Source organism: Macaca mulatta, chromosome 4, assembly GCF_049350105.2.
Source record: "Macaca mulatta isolate MMU2019108-1 chromosome 4, T2T-MMU8v2.0, whole genome shotgun sequence".
Taxonomy (NCBI): Eukaryota; Metazoa; Chordata; class Mammalia; order Primates; family Cercopithecidae; genus Macaca; species Macaca mulatta.
In genome coordinates, this window is record NC_133409.1 from 180,971,172 (window position 1) to 180,992,657 (window position 21,486).

General features: G+C 44.8%; 2 protein-coding genes across 20 annotated transcripts in view; one reads left to right on the plus strand and one right to left on the minus strand.

Moving 5' to 3' along the window:
- LOC144340762 (uncharacterized) overlaps positions 1 to 16,117 on the minus strand; it is a 205,844-nt gene extending 189,727 nt beyond the window's left edge. For 10 of the 18 annotated variants that reach the window (XR_013417082.1, XR_013417084.1, XR_013417083.1 and 7 more), the window contains exons 1-2: positions 15,904 to 16,111; positions 12,569 to 12,658 (exon numbers count right to left, since the gene is read on the minus strand). Coding sequence is in view for 7 of the 18 variants with exons in the window: in XM_078001372.1 (XP_077857498.1) it covers positions 12,569 to 12,658; positions 15,904 to 15,946 (133 nt within the window). In the remaining 11 variants the exon portion in view is untranslated. Of the gene's footprint in view, positions 1 to 3,759; positions 4,009 to 12,568; positions 12,659 to 15,428 lie in introns of those variants that run through there. The other 8 variants (XM_078001373.1, XM_078001367.1, XM_078001368.1 and 5 more) reach the window with 3 other exon arrangements.
- A 307-nt stretch (positions 16,118 to 16,424) lies between these two features.
- The window catches only part of GMDS (GDP-mannose 4,6-dehydratase), a 629,179-nt gene continuing 624,117 nt past the window's right edge, over positions 16,425 to 21,486 (plus strand). The window contains 1 exon segment of one of the 2 annotated variants that reach the window (NM_001266789.1): positions 16,425 to 16,527. In NM_001266789.1, the coding sequence (NP_001253718.1) occupies positions 16,426 to 16,527 (102 nt within the window). In that variant the 5' untranslated portion in view covers position 16,425. 2 annotated transcript variants of the gene reach the window in all.

Sequence of the window (21,486 nt, forward strand, 5' to 3'; positions counted from 1 at the left end):
CTGTTCAATTTTGCTATAAATCTAAAACTGCTATAAAACATAAAGTCACTTTAAAAAATATATAATCTTTATATAATTAAATATATATAATGTTTAATGTCCATAAAAGCACTAGAAAGCCAGGAGAGCTAGAACTAGCTTATCAGAAACGAGAGGACTTTCAGGAAGACATAAAGAATTGATTATGGTAAATCCAGTAGTGTGGGAAAAAAGATCAAGATGCAGAAATAATGGATTCTATATTTTGGTTTCTTATTTTTTCAACAATAACAATAAAAGGAAATATCAGGAAAAATAGATTCCCACTCACAATTGCAACATAAATTATAAAACCTTGGTTGAAATGTAATAAGAAAAACGTAAGAGCTAAGTGACAAAACTTTAAAACTTTAAGTCGTAAATAAATTGGTAGAAAATAATTCTATACATATTAATATAAAATATAAGTATTTTATATTAATCTGTAAATATAATATTAGTCCCCCTGCAAAGAAAAAATCCTAGTGGAAAGAATTAGATAATTCTGATATTTTCTAGGAAGAGAAAATGTGTAAGAATAGAACATAGCTGGGCGTGGTGGCTTACACCTGTAATCCCAGCACTTTGGAAGGCCAAGATGGGTGGACCACTTGAGGTCAGGAGTTTGAAAACAGCCTGGCCAATGTGGTGAAACCCCGTCTCTACTAAAAATACAAAAAAAATTAGCCGGGTGTGGTGGCATGTGCCTGTAATCACAGCTACTTGGGAGGCTGAGACAGGAGAACTGCTTGAACCTGGGAGGTGGAAGTTGCAGTGAGCTGAGATTACGCCACTGCAATCCAGCCTGGGTGACAGAGCAAGATTTTGTCAAAAGAAAAAAAAAAAAAGAATAGAATATAAATTTAAAAAATGAAGAATCGGCCGGGCGCGGTGGCTCACGCCTGTAATCCCAGCACTTTGGGAGGCCGAGGCGGGCGGATCACAAGGTCAGGAGATTGAGACCACGGTGAAACCCCGTTTCTACTAAAAATACAAAAAAAATTAGCCGGGCGCGGTGGCGGGCGCCTGTAGTCCCAGCTACTCGGGAGGCTGAGGCAGGAGAATGGAGTGAACCCGGGAGGCGGAGCTTGCAGTGAGCCGAGATTGCGCCACTGCACTCCAGCCTGGGCGACAGAGCGAGACTCTGTCTCAAAAAAAAAAAAAAAAAAAATGAAGAATCATAAAGGGGAAATGATTAAGCTATCATATTGAAAAAGTTTGACACTGAAAGGTTAGAAAATTAATCCAGTTAAACAAATGAGCTTCTAGTAAAATACCTATTTGTAAATTCCAATTCAAGATACAATCAAGACAAAATATCAAATTAGTGGGGGGAGGATGGACTAATCAACAGATAGCTTTGAGATCATTGATCAATGACTGTCCAGTTGAGAAAAAACATTACATTTTATATAAAAATACATGTACAGCAGTGACTACTGGCTTACACCTATAATCCAACACTTTGGGAGGCCAAGAGGCAGGAGGATCGCTTGAGGTCAGGAGTTTGAGACAAACCTGGGCAAAACAGTGGCAAAAAAAATCTCTACAAAAATAAATAAATAAATAAAAATTAGCCAGGCATGGTGGTACATGCCAGTAGTCCCAGCTACTCGGGAGGCTGAGGTGGGAGGGTCCCCCGCTTGAGCACAGAAGTTGTAGGCTGTAGTGAGCTAGGATCACACCTCTGAAGCCTGGGGCAGAGTGGGACCCCATCTCTTCAAACAGACAAACCAACCAACCATATACAGAAGAAAATAGAAGGACAGTGTTATCATCTTGCTGTGGGGAATATCTTTCTAAGTAAGTTCCTAGAAACAAAGCAAAATGAAAAGCAACTTAATGGGAGGATGTATTTGTAACATACAAAATGACACAGTGTTGATCTCATATATAAAAAACTTCAACAAATCTATATGATAAACAACCCCACAGAAAATGCGCAAAATATATGACAAGACAATTTAGAGAAAAGGAAATAGAAATGGTTAAGATAAGCATTTGAAGAGACGTTCAACTTCGCTAATAATCAAAAACATGCACATTAAAACAGGATACCACTTTTTAAACATCTAGTTTTAAACAATTCCGGGTTGAATATTCAGTGCTGGGAATGGTCTGTGTAATCAGGCACTTTCCTACAGTGTAAGTGGAAATGTAAACTGTGATCACCTTTGTCCAAGGCAGTTTGGCAGCATATATCCCGACACACCCCTGGGTCCTGTGCCTGGCAGATATTACATACGGGGTAATTATTTATTGACTTAGTGCAGGATTACTTTCACAAACGGAAAGAGTTTGCTCTGAGACAGAGAGGGCTTTCATTCCTGGCTTTGCCATTTATTTACTAAATAACCTTTAAGCAATTGGCTGTAACTTCCCTATGTTCCAACTTCCTTATCTAAAAAAAGTGGAGATATTCCTACCTCGTAGGCTGTGAGGAATACTGAAACAATACATGAAATGTTTCATCTAAAGGCTACCAGCTTACAAGTGCTGAATGAAGAAAAGACTTTATTCTCCCCATATGATTTTCCTGACAACCCAAGAGAAATCCATTTCCTCAGAAAACTTTACCAGCTTCTTTTTACATTCTCCTTCCTCCTCAATCAACCTTCTCGACCTGCCCTTAGGCTCTTGTCTTTTGCCAACACAGTTTATTAGACTCTTCCCACTGAGGGTGATGTTCATTACTACATCAGTCCTTTGATAGACTTGACTGCTGTGGGTTGAATTGAGTTCCCCAAAGAGATGTTTGGGTCCTGACCTCTGGTATGTATAAATGTGACCTTATTTGGAAATAGGGTCTTTACAGATGTTATCAAGGTAAGATGAAGTTAGAGCGGCGTAGGGTGGCCCCTGACCCAATTCAACTGTCGTCCTTATTAAAAGAGGGAAATTTTTAACACAGACACACACAGGGAGAACGTCATGTAACTACAGAGGCAAAGAGGGAAGCAACGTGTCTATAAGCCAAGGAAGGCCAAGGAATGCCGGCAACCACCAGAAGCTAGGAAGAGGCAGACACGATCCTTCCCTAGAGCCTGCAGAGAGGATGTGGGCCTGCGGACACCTTAATTTCAGATTTCTAGCCTCCAGAGTGTGAGAGAATACATTTGTTTTAAGTCATCAAGTTTGTAGTATTTTGTTACAGCAGTCCTAGGAGACTAATACCCTCCTGCACAAAAGGTCAACTGACTAATTCTCAGTTTGGTAATAACCAGTGGAACAGATGGAGATGATACAAGGTTTTGGGTAAGTACGGATAAATCCCCTAAAATATAAACTTGTTTTTCCACATTAAGCTAGGGTTAGAAAAGAGAAGAATTATTATCAATCTTTTTTTTTTTTTTTTTTTTTTTGTGTGTGTGTGTGTGTGCGCGCGCACTGCTATAACAGAATACCACACACTGGGAAATGTTAAAGAACAGAAACTTATTTCTCACAGTTCTGGACGCTGGGAAGCCCAGGATTAAGCTGCCAGCATATTTAGTCTCTGGTTCCAAGACGGTGCCTCACTGCTGCATCCTCCAGCGGGGGGAACACTGTCCTCACACGGCAGAAGACTGGGAGAGAGGGCGCGAGAGAGAAAGCCCACTTCCACAAGCCCTTTTCATACCAGCATTAATCCATTCATGAGGGCAAAGCCCTCATGACTTACAGATCTCCCATTAGGCCCCACCTCCCGGTTCTGTTGCATTGGGGATTAAGTTTCCAGCACATGAATTTTGGAGGCATCACTTTCAAACCATAGCAATGTTTAAGGGTCAGATGGGTGTAAAAAAAAAAATTTATAAGAAACAAAACATAAGCTTGTCTCTCAGTCCACTCGGACTAAGGGAGGAAAATTAAGGGTGTGGTTTTCCAAGCATGAAGCTCCAAAGGCCCCAAATTTCCCTGACAGGGTGCCAGATGATTGTATGTTCTTAGTGGCCATTAAAGTTCTCCTACTGTGGCTCCAGGCTCCTTTCTTCTTCACTATTTGGTGGTCTAGAGAGATGTAACAATAAAAATAAATTGATCAAAATTAGTTTAGATGAGTTGGCTAAAACAAAAAATGTATTGAGTTGCAAGGAACAGAAAATCCAGTTAAGGTGGTTTAAAAAAATAAGGAATGTACTGTCTCACATAGAAGTCTAAAGGTAAGAAGTTTCAGGGTTGGTTACTATTGCAGCTCAATTATGTCGGGATTCTGAGTTGCTTTTGTACAATATTTGACTTTCCCTTCATAGTCACAGGATATCCAGTAGAACTCCAAGCATCATACCTACAGAACAACCCCCATGACCAGAAAGCTAAGTTTGTCTTTGCCCATCTCTTTTCAGGAAGGGAAACCCTTTCCAGCCAAGCACACTTGGTTGTGATGAACTCTGAGCTATCAGAGATAATGGACAATGCATGCCCATGGCATGGTATATACTTTCTTGTTTTATTTATTTATTTTTTTTTGAGATGGAGTTTCACTCTTGTTGCCCAGGCTGGAGGGCAATGGCATGATCTTGGCTCACTCACAACCTCCACCTCCTGGGTTCAAGCCATTATCCTGCCTCAGCCTCCCGAGTAGCTGGGATTACAGGCACGCGCCACCACACCTGGCTAATCTTGTATTTTTAGTAGAGATGGGGTTTTTCCATGTTGGTCAGGGTGGTCTTGAACTCCCAACCTCAGGTGATCCACCTGCCTCAGCCTCCCAAAGTGCTGGGATTATAGGCATGAGCCACTGCACCCAGCCTAGGTACATACTTTCATTGTGACCATGTGACTATGCATGTTTGATGCCTGGCTTTATTAAATAATGCACCAACATGGCATTAGTTTCTCAGTCAAAATCTGTGACATGGAATCTGAATATAAATCTCGGTGATGTTCTTGTGGGAAGTAGTTTTAGAAACCATATAATTACGTTGCTTTTCCAAGTTGATATATTTAATAGTCTCCACAAATAGCTCCCCCAATAAGCTGTACCTCCTATGATTCACACCCTAGGGGAGTCCCCACCCCTTGAATCTGGGCTGGCCTTGTAACTTGCTTTTGATTAACAGAATGTGACAGAAATCGCACTGCATGACTGCTGAGCCCACACCACCCAAAGCCTTGTAGCTTCCTCCTAGGACTGTTGCAATGTTTACTTTTGTGAAGTGAACTACCATGTGTAAGTCCCACCACTCAGACTCCCACACTGTGAGAAAGCCCAGGCCAGCCACATGGAGAGGGCTTCACGGAGAGAAAGAAATGCTTAGCCAGGCCCTTGCATTGTCATCCCAACCCAGGCAAGAAACATGTGTGTGAAGAAGCCATTTTGAACTTCTAACCCAATCAAACCTTCAGAGGATCCCTGCTCCAGATGCCATCTGACTGCAACCAGAATCAAAATCCCAAGTAACAACTTCCCATCTGAAGCTCAGCCAACACATAGAACCACAAGAGATAATAACATTTTTTTCTTTAATTAAACCATCAAATTTGGGGCCTCCAAAAAGGGAATGTGATGGACAGGTCCTAGGGTCAATTATTTTCACCTCTTGCTGTTTATGTCTTCTTAACATTCCCCTCCCCTTGAATGAGGGTGAGACTTATGTTATACAAGGCTCTGTCTTAGCATACTGGACTCGGAGATTCTTTTTGCTGGCTTCATGCAGTAAGTAGCCATGTTGAGAAAACCCACATTGTAAGGAGCCACAGGTGGTATCTAGGACCCAAGACTGGCGTCTTCTGACAGCTAGCAAAAAGCCAGGGTCCTCAGTCATACATCCACAATGGAGTGAATTCTACCACCAACCTAATGAACTTGGAAGTACACTCTTCCCCTGTCAAGCCTCCAGATGAGAATATAGCTCATCTGACACCTTGACTACAGTCACATGAGACCCTGAGCAGAGGACCTAGCTGAGTCATGCCAGGCTCCTGCCTCACAGAAACTAATATAATAAATGTGTATTATTTAAGGCTGCTACGTTTGTAGTAATTTGTTACACAGCATAGAAAACAAATGCAAGAGGTGAGTGTATTTTGCATAAGAGCTATGAATTGAGGTGACCCAATGATGGCCTGAGATAGTTTTCAAAGAGGGCCACAATCAACTCCTTTCCTCTCTGCATATTCATGCTGCTCCTCACATTGAGATGCGGAATCTAATTCCTTCCTATTGAATTTGGACTGGTCTTAGTGTCTTACTTTAACCAGTAGAATGTGAGAAGAAGTGATGTTCTGAGAGTTCAAGGCTAAGTCATAAGGAGTCTTGCAGTTTTTTTCCTCAGTCTTTTAGAACCCTATACCTGGTAGTACTGACTCATCATGTGAGCTGTCTCCCACACTGAAGGCACCATGTGGAGAGGCCACAGAGAGGCCAGGGAGAGAGGGCCTGGCCACTTAGATTCCATCTGAGCCCTGTTTTCCAGACTTCCCTGTCAAGGCACGAGACTGTGAGGGAAGACTTTATGAACTCTCCAGCCACCATCTGAATACCACTGAGTGACTCCAGTTAATGTCACAAGGAGCAGAATAACTGCCCAGCAGAGCCCTATCCTAATTACCCATAGAATGATGTGCTGCCATCAGGCAGGATCTGGAAGGACCTCAGACAGGAAAGGCTGAATGCCTTCAACACTAACCTGAGGTTATCTCCTATAGGAGGTGGGCAGGAGGGACTTAATAGCAGAATAATTCCACCTATTTCAACTCAGGGGCTAGGGTTGCATAACATGGCTATGCCTAAGTCCTTCATTGACAAGGGGAATGGAACTAATATGATGGCTGTAGACAAATCAGGATTAACTCCCTAGCGTTTTCACTGAACACTTTACTTGGCTGAACACTTCTTGCGTTGGGAGCCAAGCCATAGTGTCTGTCATGATTATTTGAAGCCATGGTCATTTTGCCAGGATCGCAGCTGATACTGATTTTGCCACAACCATCTCTACTGCTCACTGGCTGCTGAAGGTCCCATCTTCACTAGCGCTTACTGCTTTTTTGGTCAGGTTCCCAGAGGAGCAGCTTGCTTTTTCAAGACTTACAGTTTGCTTGAGAATATGGAACAAATTATCCCAGAGTTGCATGTGAGGATTACTTAGTGATCCTATCCAATGTCAAGTCAAAAGTGGGTCTTCTCACTAACAGTTAGGACACAATCCAGGACAGAACCCAGATACTCTTCAGCACTCTTCTATCCTAGGGCGAGTTTCCCAAGGCATGCCTCCTGGAGGTTGATGAAAGATCTCTTAGTGGGAATGAGGGGGCCATGTAAAAAAATTCATTAGGATCAAAGTTCTCTTTCCCAGAAGGTCTAGCAAATTCTCTATTGCATAGGATTCGTGATGCTTGCCTTTACAGTCTTAGCATTCCCATTAGCTATGCAGATTAGGACCTTAGCCAACCCTTTACCAGTCATCAAAAATGACTGGAAGCCATTACTAGTTGAAGTGGACTCAGCCATGAGGAGCCTGAGATTTATGACAGCATCTTGAACATGTTAAACATATTAGTACAAAATGGTAAGGTTTCTCTGGCATTACAGTGCTTAGAATTAGCAATAAGACCAATATCTTAACCTTGAGGCAATTTTGACACATTATAAGAATCAGACTAGTAACCAGGAACTGGAAAGTTTCCATAGCAGTCAATGGTGTTTTATTACCTCATCTATTTTAAAGAACAATGTATTACTTCATCTCTAGTGTTTTATGTTATTAGAGATTCACTTTTATTGAGCAAGGCTTTAAGAAATGTTACAAAGGGAGGAGTGGGCATATGCATGTTCTCAAATCCCGAGGGGAAAATAAGGGCCATGGAAGACTTAAACCTTCACATGCTTTTCCTCTCTGGGTTTGATGCTGCTAACAGAAAAGCAATGCTGTGTTCCTTGAGAGGAGGTTCTAATTAGACAGTATAGCAATGATTCCAAGGCTCTGCTCCCTGGGTTTTAGCACATTGAGAAACTGAGATTATTAGAGTGGAAAACCTTCCCAATAAAATGTCCCCAATGAAGTTTTCTAGCTTGAAGACTATTGGTCAAAAGAAAAAAAAAAAAAAGGAAAAAAGAAAAATTAAAAAACAGAGGAGCAGGCCAGGTGCGGTGGCTGATGCCTGTAACCCCAGCACTTTGGGAGGCCAAGGTGGGCGGATCACTTGAAGTCAGGAGTTCAAGACCAGCCTGGGGAACCCTATCTCTGCCAAAAATGCAAAAATTAGCTGGGCGTGGTGGCACATGCTTGTAATCCCAGCTACTCAGGAGGCTGAGGCGGGAGAATTGCTTGAACCTGGGAGGTGGGGGTTGCAGTGAACTGAGATCATACCCCTGCACCCCAGGCTGGGTGACAGAGCGAGACTCCATCTCAACAAAACAACAACAACAACAACAACACAACAACAAAAACCCAGAGGAGCTAGAGACAAAGTGACTCAGGCTTACATACAGAGCCTGCTATAGATAGGTATACACATGGCCCAGAACTCATACTTGTAATACTCATTTGCCTGAAGACAGCTATCTGATGGGAAATTATATGAGTGAGGATATAAGAGAAAACAAATAAATGTGCTCAATTATTTTGAATACCTTTTTTTCCCTTTTCTAAATGCATCATTCAAAAAATTTGTTATAGTCTGATTTCATTTGTAGGATGGTATATTCCAAAGTTGAGGTGACAGATTTCAGGAACTTCCTAGAAGTTTTAGAGCTATTGGCCAGGTGTGGTAGCTCACACCTGTAATCCCAGCACTTTGGGAAGCCGAGGTGGGTGGACCACCTGAGGTCAGGAGTTTGAGACCAGCTTGACCAACATGGAGAAACCCTGTATCTACTAAAAATACAAAAAATTAGCCAGGCGTGGTGGCACATGCCTGTAATCCCAGCTACTCAGGAGGCTGAGGCAGGAGAATCACTTGAACCCAGGAGGCAGAGGTTGCGGTGAGCCGAGATCACACCATTGCACTCCAGACTGGGCAACAAGAGCGAAACCCGTCTCAAAAAAATAGAAAGAAATTTTAGAGCTATCTCGTTGCCTTTTAACTCTGTTTCTAAAACCCTGCTGCCTCTGCTATGCATTCTAAGAAAGAAGATTTATGTGATCTAATTTATTCCAGTGGAAAAGCAGGGATCTAAGTTGTCTCATGTCCAACAAAGTTGGATTGTATAAGATTTTATTAAAAAATCCAGTGCTTCTACTCTGTTTATTACCTGAACTGGAAATCTGGTGTAAATCTTGGAGTTCAGGGAAGGCCAAAAAAAAAAAAAAAAAAGGAAATGGTCTCTACTTCTCCACTGGATGCTTTCTGTTGCCCCGACCTTTCTCTCTCTGTCATTTTCATGCACTCAGGAGGTCATCTCTTTGGTCTTCCAGTCTTGGTTAAGAGCGCTGGGTCTGAAGTTTGAGCCATGTCAGCCAAGGGTTAGAGCTGGACACAGAAGCCACTACAGGCATCTCAAGTAGAAAGGGATTTAATACAGGAAATTCTATGTTTACAAAATCCTTGCGAGAAAAAAATTTGGCAGTTAAAAACAAACAAACAAACAAACAAACAAACAGACAATTAAACATGCAATGATCACAGGACCCAGCAATTGCACTCTTGGGCAAAGTGAAAATGTATGTTCACACAAAAACCTGTGTGTGAATGTTCACAGTGGCTTTGTTTGTAGTGGTCCCAAACTGGAAACAGCTGAGATATCCTTCAGTAAGTGAACAGTTAAACCAGCGATTGTAGTGCCATACTATGGAACGCTACTCAACAATAAAAATTAATGAGGCTGGGGGCAGTGGCTTACCCCTGTAATCCCAGCACTTTGGGAGGCAGAGGTGGGCAGATCACTTGAGGTCAGGAGTTTGAGACCAGCCTGGCCAAAATGGTGAAACGTTGTCTCTACTAAAATATGAAAATTAGCTGGGTATGGTGGAGGGTGCCCGCAATCCCAGGTACTTGGGAGGCTGAAGCAGGACAATTGCTTGAACCTGGGAGGCAGAGGTTGCAGCAAGCCAAGATCGCACCACTGCACTCCAAGCCTGGGCGACAGAGCAAGACTCCCTCTCAAAAATAACTAACTAACTAAATAAACAAACTATTCATACACACAATATCTTGGATGATGAATCTCCAGGAAACTTGAATGACAAAAGCACATTTCAAAAGATTATTCATTTATAATACTTAAAAAAAATTAAGACACGGTCTTGCTCTGTCACTCAGGCTGGAGTGCAGTGGTGCGATCATGGCTCATTGTAGCCTCAATCCCCTGGGATCAAATGAGGCCCCAGCCTCCCCAGTAGCTGGGACCAGAGGCATGTGCCACCATGTCTGGCTAGTTTTTATTTTTTGTTGAGCTGGGGTCTCGCTATATTGCTCAGGCTGGTCTCAAACTCCTGGGTTCAAGCAATTCTCCCGACTTTGTCTGCCAAAATGCTGGGATTACAGGCGTGAACCACTCCACTTGGCCTATAGTACATTTTGAAATGACAAAATTTTAAAAATAGAGGACAGGTTCATGTTTTCAAGAGGTTAGGGATGGGTGTGGGAGGGAGGTGGTGCAGTTATAAAGGGGTAACATGAGGTATCCTGGTGGTTTTGGAATCTTGAGGGTGGTGGTGGATGAATGAATATATACATGCAATAAAACTGTATGGAAGTAGACCAGACATGGTGGCTCATGCCTGTAACCCCAGCCCTGTGGGAGGCCAAGGCAGGAGGATTACTCGAGCTCAAGAGTTCAAGACCAGTTTGGGCAACAAAGTGAGACTTCTATCTCTACTCAAAATAAATAAATAAATAAATAAAATAGTTGGGCATGGTGGGTGGCCAAGGAGGGAGGATCAATGGAGCCCAGGAGCTGAAGACCAGCCTTGGCAAAAGCGAGACCTCGTTTCTACTAAAAATAAGCAAATTAGCTGGACATGGTGGTGTGTACTTGTGGTCTCAGCTACATAGGAGGCTGAGACAGGAGGACGACTTGAGCCCAGGAGGTTGAGGTTGCAAGTGAGCCTGGATGACAGAGTGAGACCTTGTCTCAGACAAAACAAACCAAACCAAACTGTATACAAGTAAATATACATACTCTTGCACAAATAAGTACAAAAACTGAGGAAATCTGAATGAGATTGGTGAATTCTATTGATGCCAATATGCTGCTTGTGCTATTGCTCTACAGTATTTGAAGACATGACCATGTCACTCACTGTATTATTTCTTAAAAATACATTTGAATCTACAATTATCAGTTGAAAAAAATATTCATGAGACAGAGGAAGAGAACTTGGAGGGCCATCAGTTGTTGTTGAAGTCAGGACATTACCGCCATAGCTGAAGGCCAGAATTCAGAAAACCACTCCTGCTGCTCCCCCAACCCAAGTGGCTCTCATGCCCGTGAAAACGGTGACTAGAAACAAACTTGGACTCTAGCTGCCATTAATCCTCATGTCAGTTGGACCAGAAAGCGGAAAGATGGCTTCTGTTTCCCTTCCACCTGCCAGATTGATCAGGAACACATCTAACTGACAAAGCTCAATTTGCTTCCTATATGTGAGATGCAAAATGGTCTGGGACATGTGGCTGTTAGCACTCCAATTTTTCCAAAGAGAATATGGAATGGGAGTTGAATGAGTATAATATCTACCATAACCAGCCACTAGCTATGTGGCCTGGGGCAAGTTTATTAATGTTTCCAATTCTTAGTTTCTGACTCTATGAAATAAAGACCATTATCATACTGAGTGTGGAAAAACTCAAATTGTTTTTCCCCTGCTCTAATACAACAATCAACAGAGAAGACTTCTGTGACCAAGTATGCAAGGGATTTCTTCCCACCAACAAGCAGGCAATCAGTTCTACAGGCGACACCAGCAGGGTGCCCTTCGACTCCATTCAATTCTGACACCGTCTCCTTGGAGATGGCATCAGATCCCACAGGTCAAGGGTTGAGTCTCCAATACTGTGCCCCCGCCAACTTCTGATGCCAGTTGCAAGCCCCAGCTTATTTTACCTGTGCTTCTGACTGGCTAAAAATTGGGGTTCACATGACCCCCTTCTTAGGTTTATTAATCTGATAGAGTGGCTCGCAGAACTCAGGGAACCCCTTACTCAGGATTACCAGTTACTATAAAGGATATGACAAAGGATGCAGATGAAGAGATGTACAGGGCAAGGTACAGGAGAATGAGCTTGGAGCTTTGGTGCCCACCCTGAAGCGTCACCCTCCATGAACCTCCACGTGTTCAACGATCTAGAACTCTCCACACACAGTCCTTTTGGGTTTTTATGGAGGCTTCATTACGTAGGCATGATTGATTAAATCATTGGCCACTGGTGATCAAGTTAGCCATCAGCTTCTTTCTCCTCCCTGGAGGTTAGGGGATGGGGCTGAAAGTCCTAGCCCTCTAATCCTGCCTTGGTCTTCACAATGACCAGTTTCCACCCTGAAGCCACCTAAGGGCTGCCACTCAACAGCGAACTCATTAGCATACAAAATACATCATTTTGGTGATTCTAAGCATTTTAGAAATTGTATGCCAGGAAAACGGAAATGAAGACCAAATATATATTTTACCACAGCAAATACACTTACCTCCTAGAGTTGGCTGAGACGTAGCACACTGCCCGGCACATCTCATACGCTCCCTCCATCCTTGCTGGCCATTATCATGGTTTGTGCAGTCTGAGAAAGAAAATCAGCAAATGTTCCAGGTGAAATGCAAAGGAAATAAATATTTAAAAACAGAGAGAAGAGAGAATTTTAAAGGGAAAGCAGGAGAATCATTCTTGAATAACTGGCATGTACTCAGCGGCAAGAGATGGGAAAGAAAGATGTGAAAAATGTTATTCCACATATTTAGTCTTGTATAGAATGATTGACTTATATCCAATTAGAAAACTTGGAGTTGGAGGCCTCACTCTTCTCCCCATATTTTGTATCATGTTAAAACAAATATGAAAATGTTATGAAAGTCATAAAATGATTCAATATCATATCCCCTTTAGATTATAGCCCCTTGAAGATTATTTCTCCTCTACTGCTATACCCTCAGCAGCTAGTATGTTTTTGGAGATTAGCCAAGTTTGTGAGTAAAGGTGTCAGCATCAACAACTAGCTACTAAATGTATTTGCTTCTTTTCTGACATACCATGAAGTCACTATATAGTATAACCAGAGTGTCTGTCAGTTCAACCACCCACTTGTTAACATCTTTCACTGGCCTTTTATCGCCTCCTGGAGAAGGGTTTCTGGGCCTCAGCACTATTGACATTTTGGGCTAGAAAAATCTTTGTTGTGGGGGCGACCTGTGCACTGCAGATGGTGAGCGAAATACTTAACTTCTACTCATTAGATACCTATAGCACAGCTCCGTTTGTGACAATCAAGAATGCCTCCAGGCGTTGTCAAATGTCTCCTGGGGACAAAATCACCCAGGGATGAGAACCACTGTGTTAGAGGAAAACACAACTGAGCCATCACCCTTAGAGCTTTCCATTACAGCTGGTAGCTTTACTTCTAGTTCATGTAATCTTCTTATGCTGCCCCAGACCCTGTGCTGACTTTGTTCAAGTTGCCCTAATGCTACTGGGAAAATGACAACAACCTCCACTACCAACCTCCTCCTTCTGCGCCCAAAAACAGTTAAAAAAAGAACCTCTTTTTCCCTCTAGCTGTCAATTATGGGTTGAATTTCGTCCCTCTCCCAATTAATATATTGATGTCGTAACCCTTAGTAGCTCAAAATGTGACTGTATTTGTAAATAAGGTCATTAAGGTGGGCCCTCATCAAATGTAACTGGTGTTCTTATAAGAATAGGAAGTTTAGACACAGACAGATATATAGAGAGAACACCATGTGAACATGAAGACAGCCAGCTACAAGAAAAGGAGAGAAGCCTCAGAAGAAATCAGCCCTTGATCCTAAACTTCCAGTCTCCGGAACTGTGAGGAAATAAATTTCTATCATTTGTCACCCTATGGATGGTATGTTGCTGTAGCAGACCTACCACCTGTCTTCAGCAAAGTTTTCTAGAGAAATAGCCTTTATTCTTCAAGCTCCCTCTGACCTACCATTTCCCATCATTTTGTAAATATTTTCAGGCCCTAATAATGTTGATTTAATTTCCATTATTTCTTCTACTGTCACACACTTCTTAATAGGGCAGGTATTTGGGGGTGTGACCGGAAATTGACTGGTATCAACTTCCAGTGTTTGTGTGATAGGAGGTCTCAAACTACAGGATAAATGTGTCATATCTCCCATAAGTATCCGTTTTGCTCAGTGATTTTTTTTTTTTTTTTTTTTTTTTGAGATGGAGTTTTGCTCTTCTTGCCCAGGCTGGAGTGCAATGGCAAGATCTCAGGCTCACTGTAACCTCCCCCTCCCAGGTTCAAGCAATTCTTCTGCCTCAGTCTCCCGAGTAGCTGGGATTACAGGCGCCCACCATCACGCCTGGCTAATTTTTTGTATTTTTGTAGAGAAGGGTTTTCACCATGTTGGCCAGGCTGGTCTCGAACTCCTGACCTCAGGGTGATCTACCTGCCGCGGCTTCCCACAGTGCCGGGATTACAGGCATGAGCCACCGCGCCCGGCTTGCTCAGTGATTTTTGTTTTTTGTTTTTGCTTTTTTTTTTGAGATGGAGTCTCACTCTGTCACCCAGGCTGGAGTGCAGTAGCGACTCACTGCAGCCTCTGCCTCCCTGGTTCAAACGATTCTCCTGCCTCAGCCTCCTGAGTAACTGGGAATACAGGCACGCATCACCAGGCCCAGCTAATTTTTGTATTTTTAGTAGGGACGGCGTTTCATTATGTTAGTCAGGCTGGTCTCGAACTCCTCATCTCGTGATCCACCCGCCTCGGCCTCCCAAAATGCTGGGATTACAGGTGTGAGCCACCGCGCCCGGCCGCTCAGTGATTTTTTCAGGAAAATGTTAAATAATTTGTTCATGCATTAATTTAAAGCCTATTTACATGAAAACGAATATAGTTGTAGCATATTGCTGTATATTTCACAGACATTTCTAGCTTATAGCATGTTCCTCTCAATGGAAGCGTTCCCTTTCCTCAGCTTCAGGGTCCCTTCATCACTCAGAGGCAGCATCCTACTGGCGCACCAGATGTTCGTTCAGCCATTCTCCTCATAGAACGCAGAGAGGCCGGGTGTGAAACCAGACCGTCTATCTACAAAGCTAAGAAATATTCCTAACGGACTTCGCGGAGCGGGAGAGGGAGGTTTTAAATTAATCCTAAGCTTTTCTGATTTTGGGGTTCCAGGTCTGCTATACATACTCTTGCATGTTATAATGGGCACAGCCCTAGTAACTCTGATTTGAAACGATGATCTGAGGTTATCGATTAGGGGGAGGAGTAAGGACAGAGAAGCAGAGCAACGGAGACCGGGAAGTTTCCGGCTGTGCCCTGGATTGCAGCCAACTGCTTAGGCACACACACCTGCTGTCCTCCAGGCTCTGAGTCACCTCCTCGTCTCTCCCTGTCCAACGAGCAGCTGCCAAATGGCAGCCAAATCCAATAGATATAAGCCAGGACCCCACCTGTGTTTGAATTACTTTCTTTGAAATTTGCCACGTCCAGGTTTATTGACCCGGGCAGTCTTTTCAACATTTCCTTATGCTGCATACGGGTGGGGCCAGCGACTTGCTTGTGCACTGCCAGTCCCCAGAACAGAACACTTTGAATTCAGCTATTTGGAACCTCGTTCCTGGTTCCGACCTCAGGGAACGCCAGAAGAGCAAGAGCCAGCCTCGTTAGTCACCCCCACAACTGCAACCCCCGTTTCGGGGCCTTGTAACGCCAGCGCCCTTCAGGTACCATAAACCAGGCTTCCCAAAGGCGCTGCGACAGGTTTTCAGGAGTCATCAAAGTCGATGATCCCGGCCCTGGGACCCCAGGGTTTGCAAATTCAGACCTTTAGCCCAATGGAGAGGTCGGCTCAGCGTTCCTCCCAGCATCCTCGGGTGACATTAGGATTCCTGGGAGATTCGAGAGGCCGCCGGGGAGGACAAGGGAACCGCGTCCAGGCCGCCCATGGCCAGCCAGGCGAGAGGCGGGACGCGAAGCCGCTGCCTTCTTCCTCTTCCCTCAGGCGGCGGCGGCGGCAGGCCCCGCCCCGCGCGGCGGCCGTCAGCGGAGGGGCGGGGCCTGCCCCAGCGTCGCCGGTTGACGCGAATGACGCGGCGCCAGTCAGGCCGCAGCCCCGCTGCTTGGCCGTCGGGCCCGCCTCGGCCGGCTCGGCCCGCCCCCGGCCCTCCCCGCGCGGCCTCCCGTGCGCCCCTGTCAGACTGTGGCGGCCGGTCGCGCGGTGCGCTCTCCCTCCCCGCCCGCAGCCTGGAGAGGCGCTTCGCGCCGCACACACCCGCGTTCCTGCCGGCGCCGCGCCTGCCCTCTGCCGCGCTCCGCCCTGCCGCCGACCGCACGCCCGCCGCGGGACATGGCACACGCACCGGCACGCTGCTCCAGCGCCCGGGGCTCCGGGGACGGCGAGATGGGCAAGCCCAGGAACGTGGCGCTCATCACCGGCATCACGGGCCAGGTGAGTGTGGGGGCGGGGGCGCGCCGGCCGAGGCCGCCTGGACACGCGTGCTCTCCCTGCGTGCCGCTCCTCGCGGGCTGCGGCGTCTCCAGGAACAGCCGTCTCGGCGTCCCGGAAGGGGTCTGCTGCCGGGAGGTGGGACGGAAGGTGCGGTGCCGTTAGTGTGTCGTGTGTGGGGTGTGCTGGATGCATCGAGTGCCTCTGGTCTTCCTCTGGGGGCTGTGAGCGTGTGTGCCGCGCGGGATGTCGCCCTCACACCCGGGCAGGACCGCCCGCTCGCACCTGCCCCTCAGGTGACCGCAGCGTCTCTTCCTCCAAGCCCATTTCGTGCTTCGCAGCTGCTGGTGCCGGGAGGGGAAAAGAACTGGTGATCAATGAACGTGCGGGTGAGGTCCTCCTGATGTATCTCGGCTCACGGGGCGCTTACCTGCTAATGTTTGGGAAGCAGGAAAAAGGGTGCTTTGCTGGTTTCGTCCCCTATCACCGGCTTTCCAGATAGAAAAGAGAACATGAAAGAAAGTGATGCTGTGGAGTCACCCACTAGGACATGTTTAGGAAAAAGAACTTGAAAAACTTTTAAAAATCACACCAACTTCTGGGATTCAGGTTCACACGTTTGGACGTGTATCTGAGACACACTGGTCCAAAAGTGAGGCTAGGTTCCATTTCCAGAGGAATAAGTTCCTCGAGTAAGGTCATCAGGAGGAGGTCTTCGGAATGTCTCAGGCTAGGCATGGCTGGTTTGTGAGAGTCGTCTCAGAGGTGTTGCAATAGGTAGGATCCGACCACTGTGCTTTATTAAAAGCTGTGCTGTTTGAGATTCAGTGGTCATGAAGTAGTCATGCCCACATATTGCTGTAGAAAGAATGTGATATATGTGCTCCTGGGTATCTCTGGGTGGTGGCCATATAACACAAATAAAGATGAAAATGGCTAATACATATTGTGTCTATTATGTTCCAGTCGCTTGACTAATACTAACTCATTTAGTTCTCATAACAAACTCTTTGAGGAGGTACTTTTATTATCTCTCTGTGGAAACGGAGGCATGGGAGTTTGATTGGCCTGAGGTTAAATCGCTGGGAAGTGTCCAGTTGGTATTGAAACCACTCTGAAAGTTCTCTAGTGTTAGAAAAGGCTAAGTGGGCAGGAGGCAGCGGTTCATAACTGAAATCTCAGCACTTCGGTAGGCAGAGGCGGGAGGATTGCTTGAGGTGAGGCCAGGAGTTTGAGACCAGCCTGGGCAACATATTGAGACCTTATCGCTACAAAAAAAAAAAAAAAAAAAATTAGGCAGGCATGTTGGTGCTCATTTGTAGTGCTAGCTACTTGGAGGCCGAAGCAGGAGGATCACTTGAGTCCAGGAGTTTGAGGCTGCAGTGAGCAGTGATGGCACCACTGTACTCCAGTCTGGGGCAAGAGAGTGAGATCCTGCCTCAAAAAAAGAAACAAAAAATTAGAGAGAAGGAGAAGTTGAAATTGGCCAGATGCACAGTCACAGAATATTACACAATTTCAACTATTGAATACCTGATTTACTGCTGGTTATTCATGCATCTTGCTTTGCTTAAGGTAATCATAATAGACAAGAGTTTGAAAACTAGTAAGAGATGGATCTGAGTTTGAGGAAGAGGGCAAGGATCTGAGGTTGAGAAATTGAATACTTGAATTGAGGCAGTAAGAAAGGTCAGGGCCTACATACTGTCCTCCCCCTTCTCTTTGTTTTCTAACGCTGGGACCTTTCTGCAGATGAATCCCTTTTTATTCCGTTTTGTCAGACTGGACCTGAAGCTCAAATGTTTACCAAGTTTATATAATCTCTGGAAAGTAGAGATTTGATTTTAGTATTGTCAGGAAATTAGTTAAGATGTTAATGTGCTGTGTTGGTGTGGCCTATACCAATTTACGTGACCAGCAGTATGAATCAGTGCAGATTAGAAATGGAACCTGATTTTGACTTTTAAGAGCAGTCATTTGGATGGAACTGAGTGGCCAGGAAGGTGTGGAGGTGGACCCCCACGCTAGTTTGTCCTGCAGCCTGTCATGTGAGTCTACCTGAAGCACCACACTCAGCAGACCACTCCCTGACCAGAATTTTTTGGTTCCTCATTTCATTTCCAACTTAAAACACCTGCGTGGCTTTCAGGCTGGTTTGAATCTCTGCCCCAGTGTTTTTTTCTTCCCTACAGCATTTGCCCTCTGCATTGTCACCTCATTTGGTGTTGCACTGGCGTATGTACCCCTAGCGTAGTGCTGAATTCTGTAGCTACCACATAAACACTTGCAGAGGGAATGGACTGCTCTTCTATGTTTTTTATTTGTATTCCAGGACAGTGACTCCCAACTTGAGTATCAAGGATCTCTGGAGCACTGTGGTGTTAATGCAAGGGGTCTGAAAATCCATACCTTATTGTACGTTTTCTTAATAATACTGACTGAGAACTTACTGGGCTATTCACTCTGCTAAGCATTTTGTATATCCCTACCTAAGGGGCAGGTATAATAATTATTCCCATTTTATTCCTGGCTAAGTAAGGTTAAGTATGTTCCCTGAGGTCGTACATCTAATGAGTGTCAGAACTGAGATCTGAACCCAGATCTCAGCAGTTGCTCTAAGTCATTTTGCTGTATAGACTGTGGTAAGCCTTATGAGACAGAGAGAAATAAATAGTCTTACTCTAAGAAGAGGTTTCAGATTCAAGTGCCGCTGCTCTGGCACTCAGGGCTATCGTGGCATTTGTGCCAAGATGGGCTCTTAAATGAGTTGTCCCAAATTCCCGCTTGAGAATGGTGCGGACAGCCAGGGTGTCCTGTCTGCTGTGTATCTCTAGTATGTATTGTCAGGCTTCTTATTCTAGCCTTCCCCTCCCATCTATTCTTGACACACTCCTTCCCAAAGTGGGAACCTTACTAAATAGGCTTTAAAGAAGCTCAGGCGCTGGCTTTGCATTGCTGTCTCCAGGCCCTCTGCCAGCCACTCTTAAAAGCTCACCCCCATTGGCTATTGATGCTGTTCTTTACTGCACTCTTGGAGATGTTCTTGCTATTCTTTGAATACTGTTGCTTTGTACCTCTTTGGAGTAATTATTTGTGGCTGAATGGCCTCACAATTCTTACTCCTTTTAACTTGAGCCTCAGTGTTCTCAGCCTAATCCTGACAAATGCAACCATTCCAGGAACTTCCTTTGTATTTACATGTATGCAGTCCCTGTTGATTGTATAAGTAATTTACATATCTTTGGTCTTGAGATTATAAACTACTTTAAGATAGAAATCTCATTTGCAGCCTATTGCCTCCCACATGACTTCGTCTAGTGGGGTTTCAAAAATGTTGACTTACTTTTTCCGTTAGCAGAACATATCTTCACTGCATGTCTGCTGTGTCCAAGGCTTGTTACAGATGCTGCTACAGATATAAAGATATGAAAGTTGTCTTCATCCGTTTGTGTTGCTATAAAGGAATACCTGAGGCTGGGTAATTTATAAAGAAAAGAGGTTTATTTGGCTCATGGTTCTGAAGGCTGTACAAGAAGCATGGCACCAGCATCTGCTTCTGCTGAAAGATTTAGGCTTCCACTCATGGAGCTGGTGTATGCAGAGATTACATGGTGAGAGAGGAAGCAAGAGGTGGGGTGGGCTGTGGCGTGCCAGGCTCTTTTTAGCAACCAGCTCTAGTGGGAACTAGTAGAGTGAGGAGTCACTCATTACTGTGAGGATGGCACCAAGGCTTCATGAGGGATCTGCTTCCATGAAAAAAACACCTCCTATTAGTCCCCACCTCCAACATTGGGGATTAAATTTCAGCGTGAGATTTGGAGGGGTCAGACATCCAAACCATGGCATTCCACCCCTGACCACCCAGCTCTCATCCTTCTCACATGCAAAAGACAATCATTCTTCTCACATGCAAAATACAATTCCAGTAGTCCCTAAAATTCTTAACTTGTTCCAGCATCAACTTCGAGGTTCAAAGTCTGAGAATCAAAGCAAGTTCCTTTGAGCTATGAGCCTGTAAAACTGAAAACGAATTTTTTTTCCCAAGATACAATGGTTGTACAGTCATTAGGTAGACATTCTGTGACTGCAGCAGCTGGGTGTTGGAGCAGCATGCAGGACGTTCCAGGACTCCTTGAGGCGTTCCAGGCCAGCTGTGCCTTGGGCCTGTCTCCCCAAACCATGCTGTCCTCCTAGGTCTCTGGGCCTCTGATGGGAGAGGCAGCCTCAATTATGTCTGAGATGCCTTCAGGGTCTTTTCCCATTGTTCTGACTATTAGCACCTGGCTCCGTTTTATCCATGCTAACCTCTTTAGCAAGTGATTGCTCTCCAGCACCACTGGATTTCTTTCCTGAAAAATGTCACTACCACATGTCCAGGTTGTAGATTTGAGAAATTTTTCTGATCTGTTTCCCTCTTCTCTACCAGTTCTACAAGTAATTACAAGTAATGCACTTTGACCAGCACATGCAGCAGACTGAATTACCACCTTCCTCAACGACATCGATAGTCTAGTGGTATGATGACGGCGATAGTTAATAATTAAGGTAGATTAAAATAATTAACGTGTATTGAGCATTTAGTTTGTGACAGGTACTGTTCGAAGTGCATTAAATTTTGTTCAAAGTATATTTGTGGAAGCAACAGAGAGCTTCTATGAGGTGGTTTCCTTTTTTTTTTTTTTTTGAGACGGAGTCTCGCTCTGTGTCCCAGGCTGGAGTGCAGTGGCGCGATCTCGGCTCACTGCAAGCTCCTCCTCCAGGGTTCACGCCATTCTCCTGCCTCAGCCTCCTGAGTAGCTGGGACTACAGGCGCCCGCCACCTCGCCTGGCTAATTTTTGGTATTTTTTAGTAGAGACGGGGTTTCACCATGTTAGCCAGGATGCTCTTGATCTCTTGATCTCGTGATCCGCCTGCCTCGGCCTCCCAAAGTGCTGGGATTATATGAGCCACTGTGCCTGGCC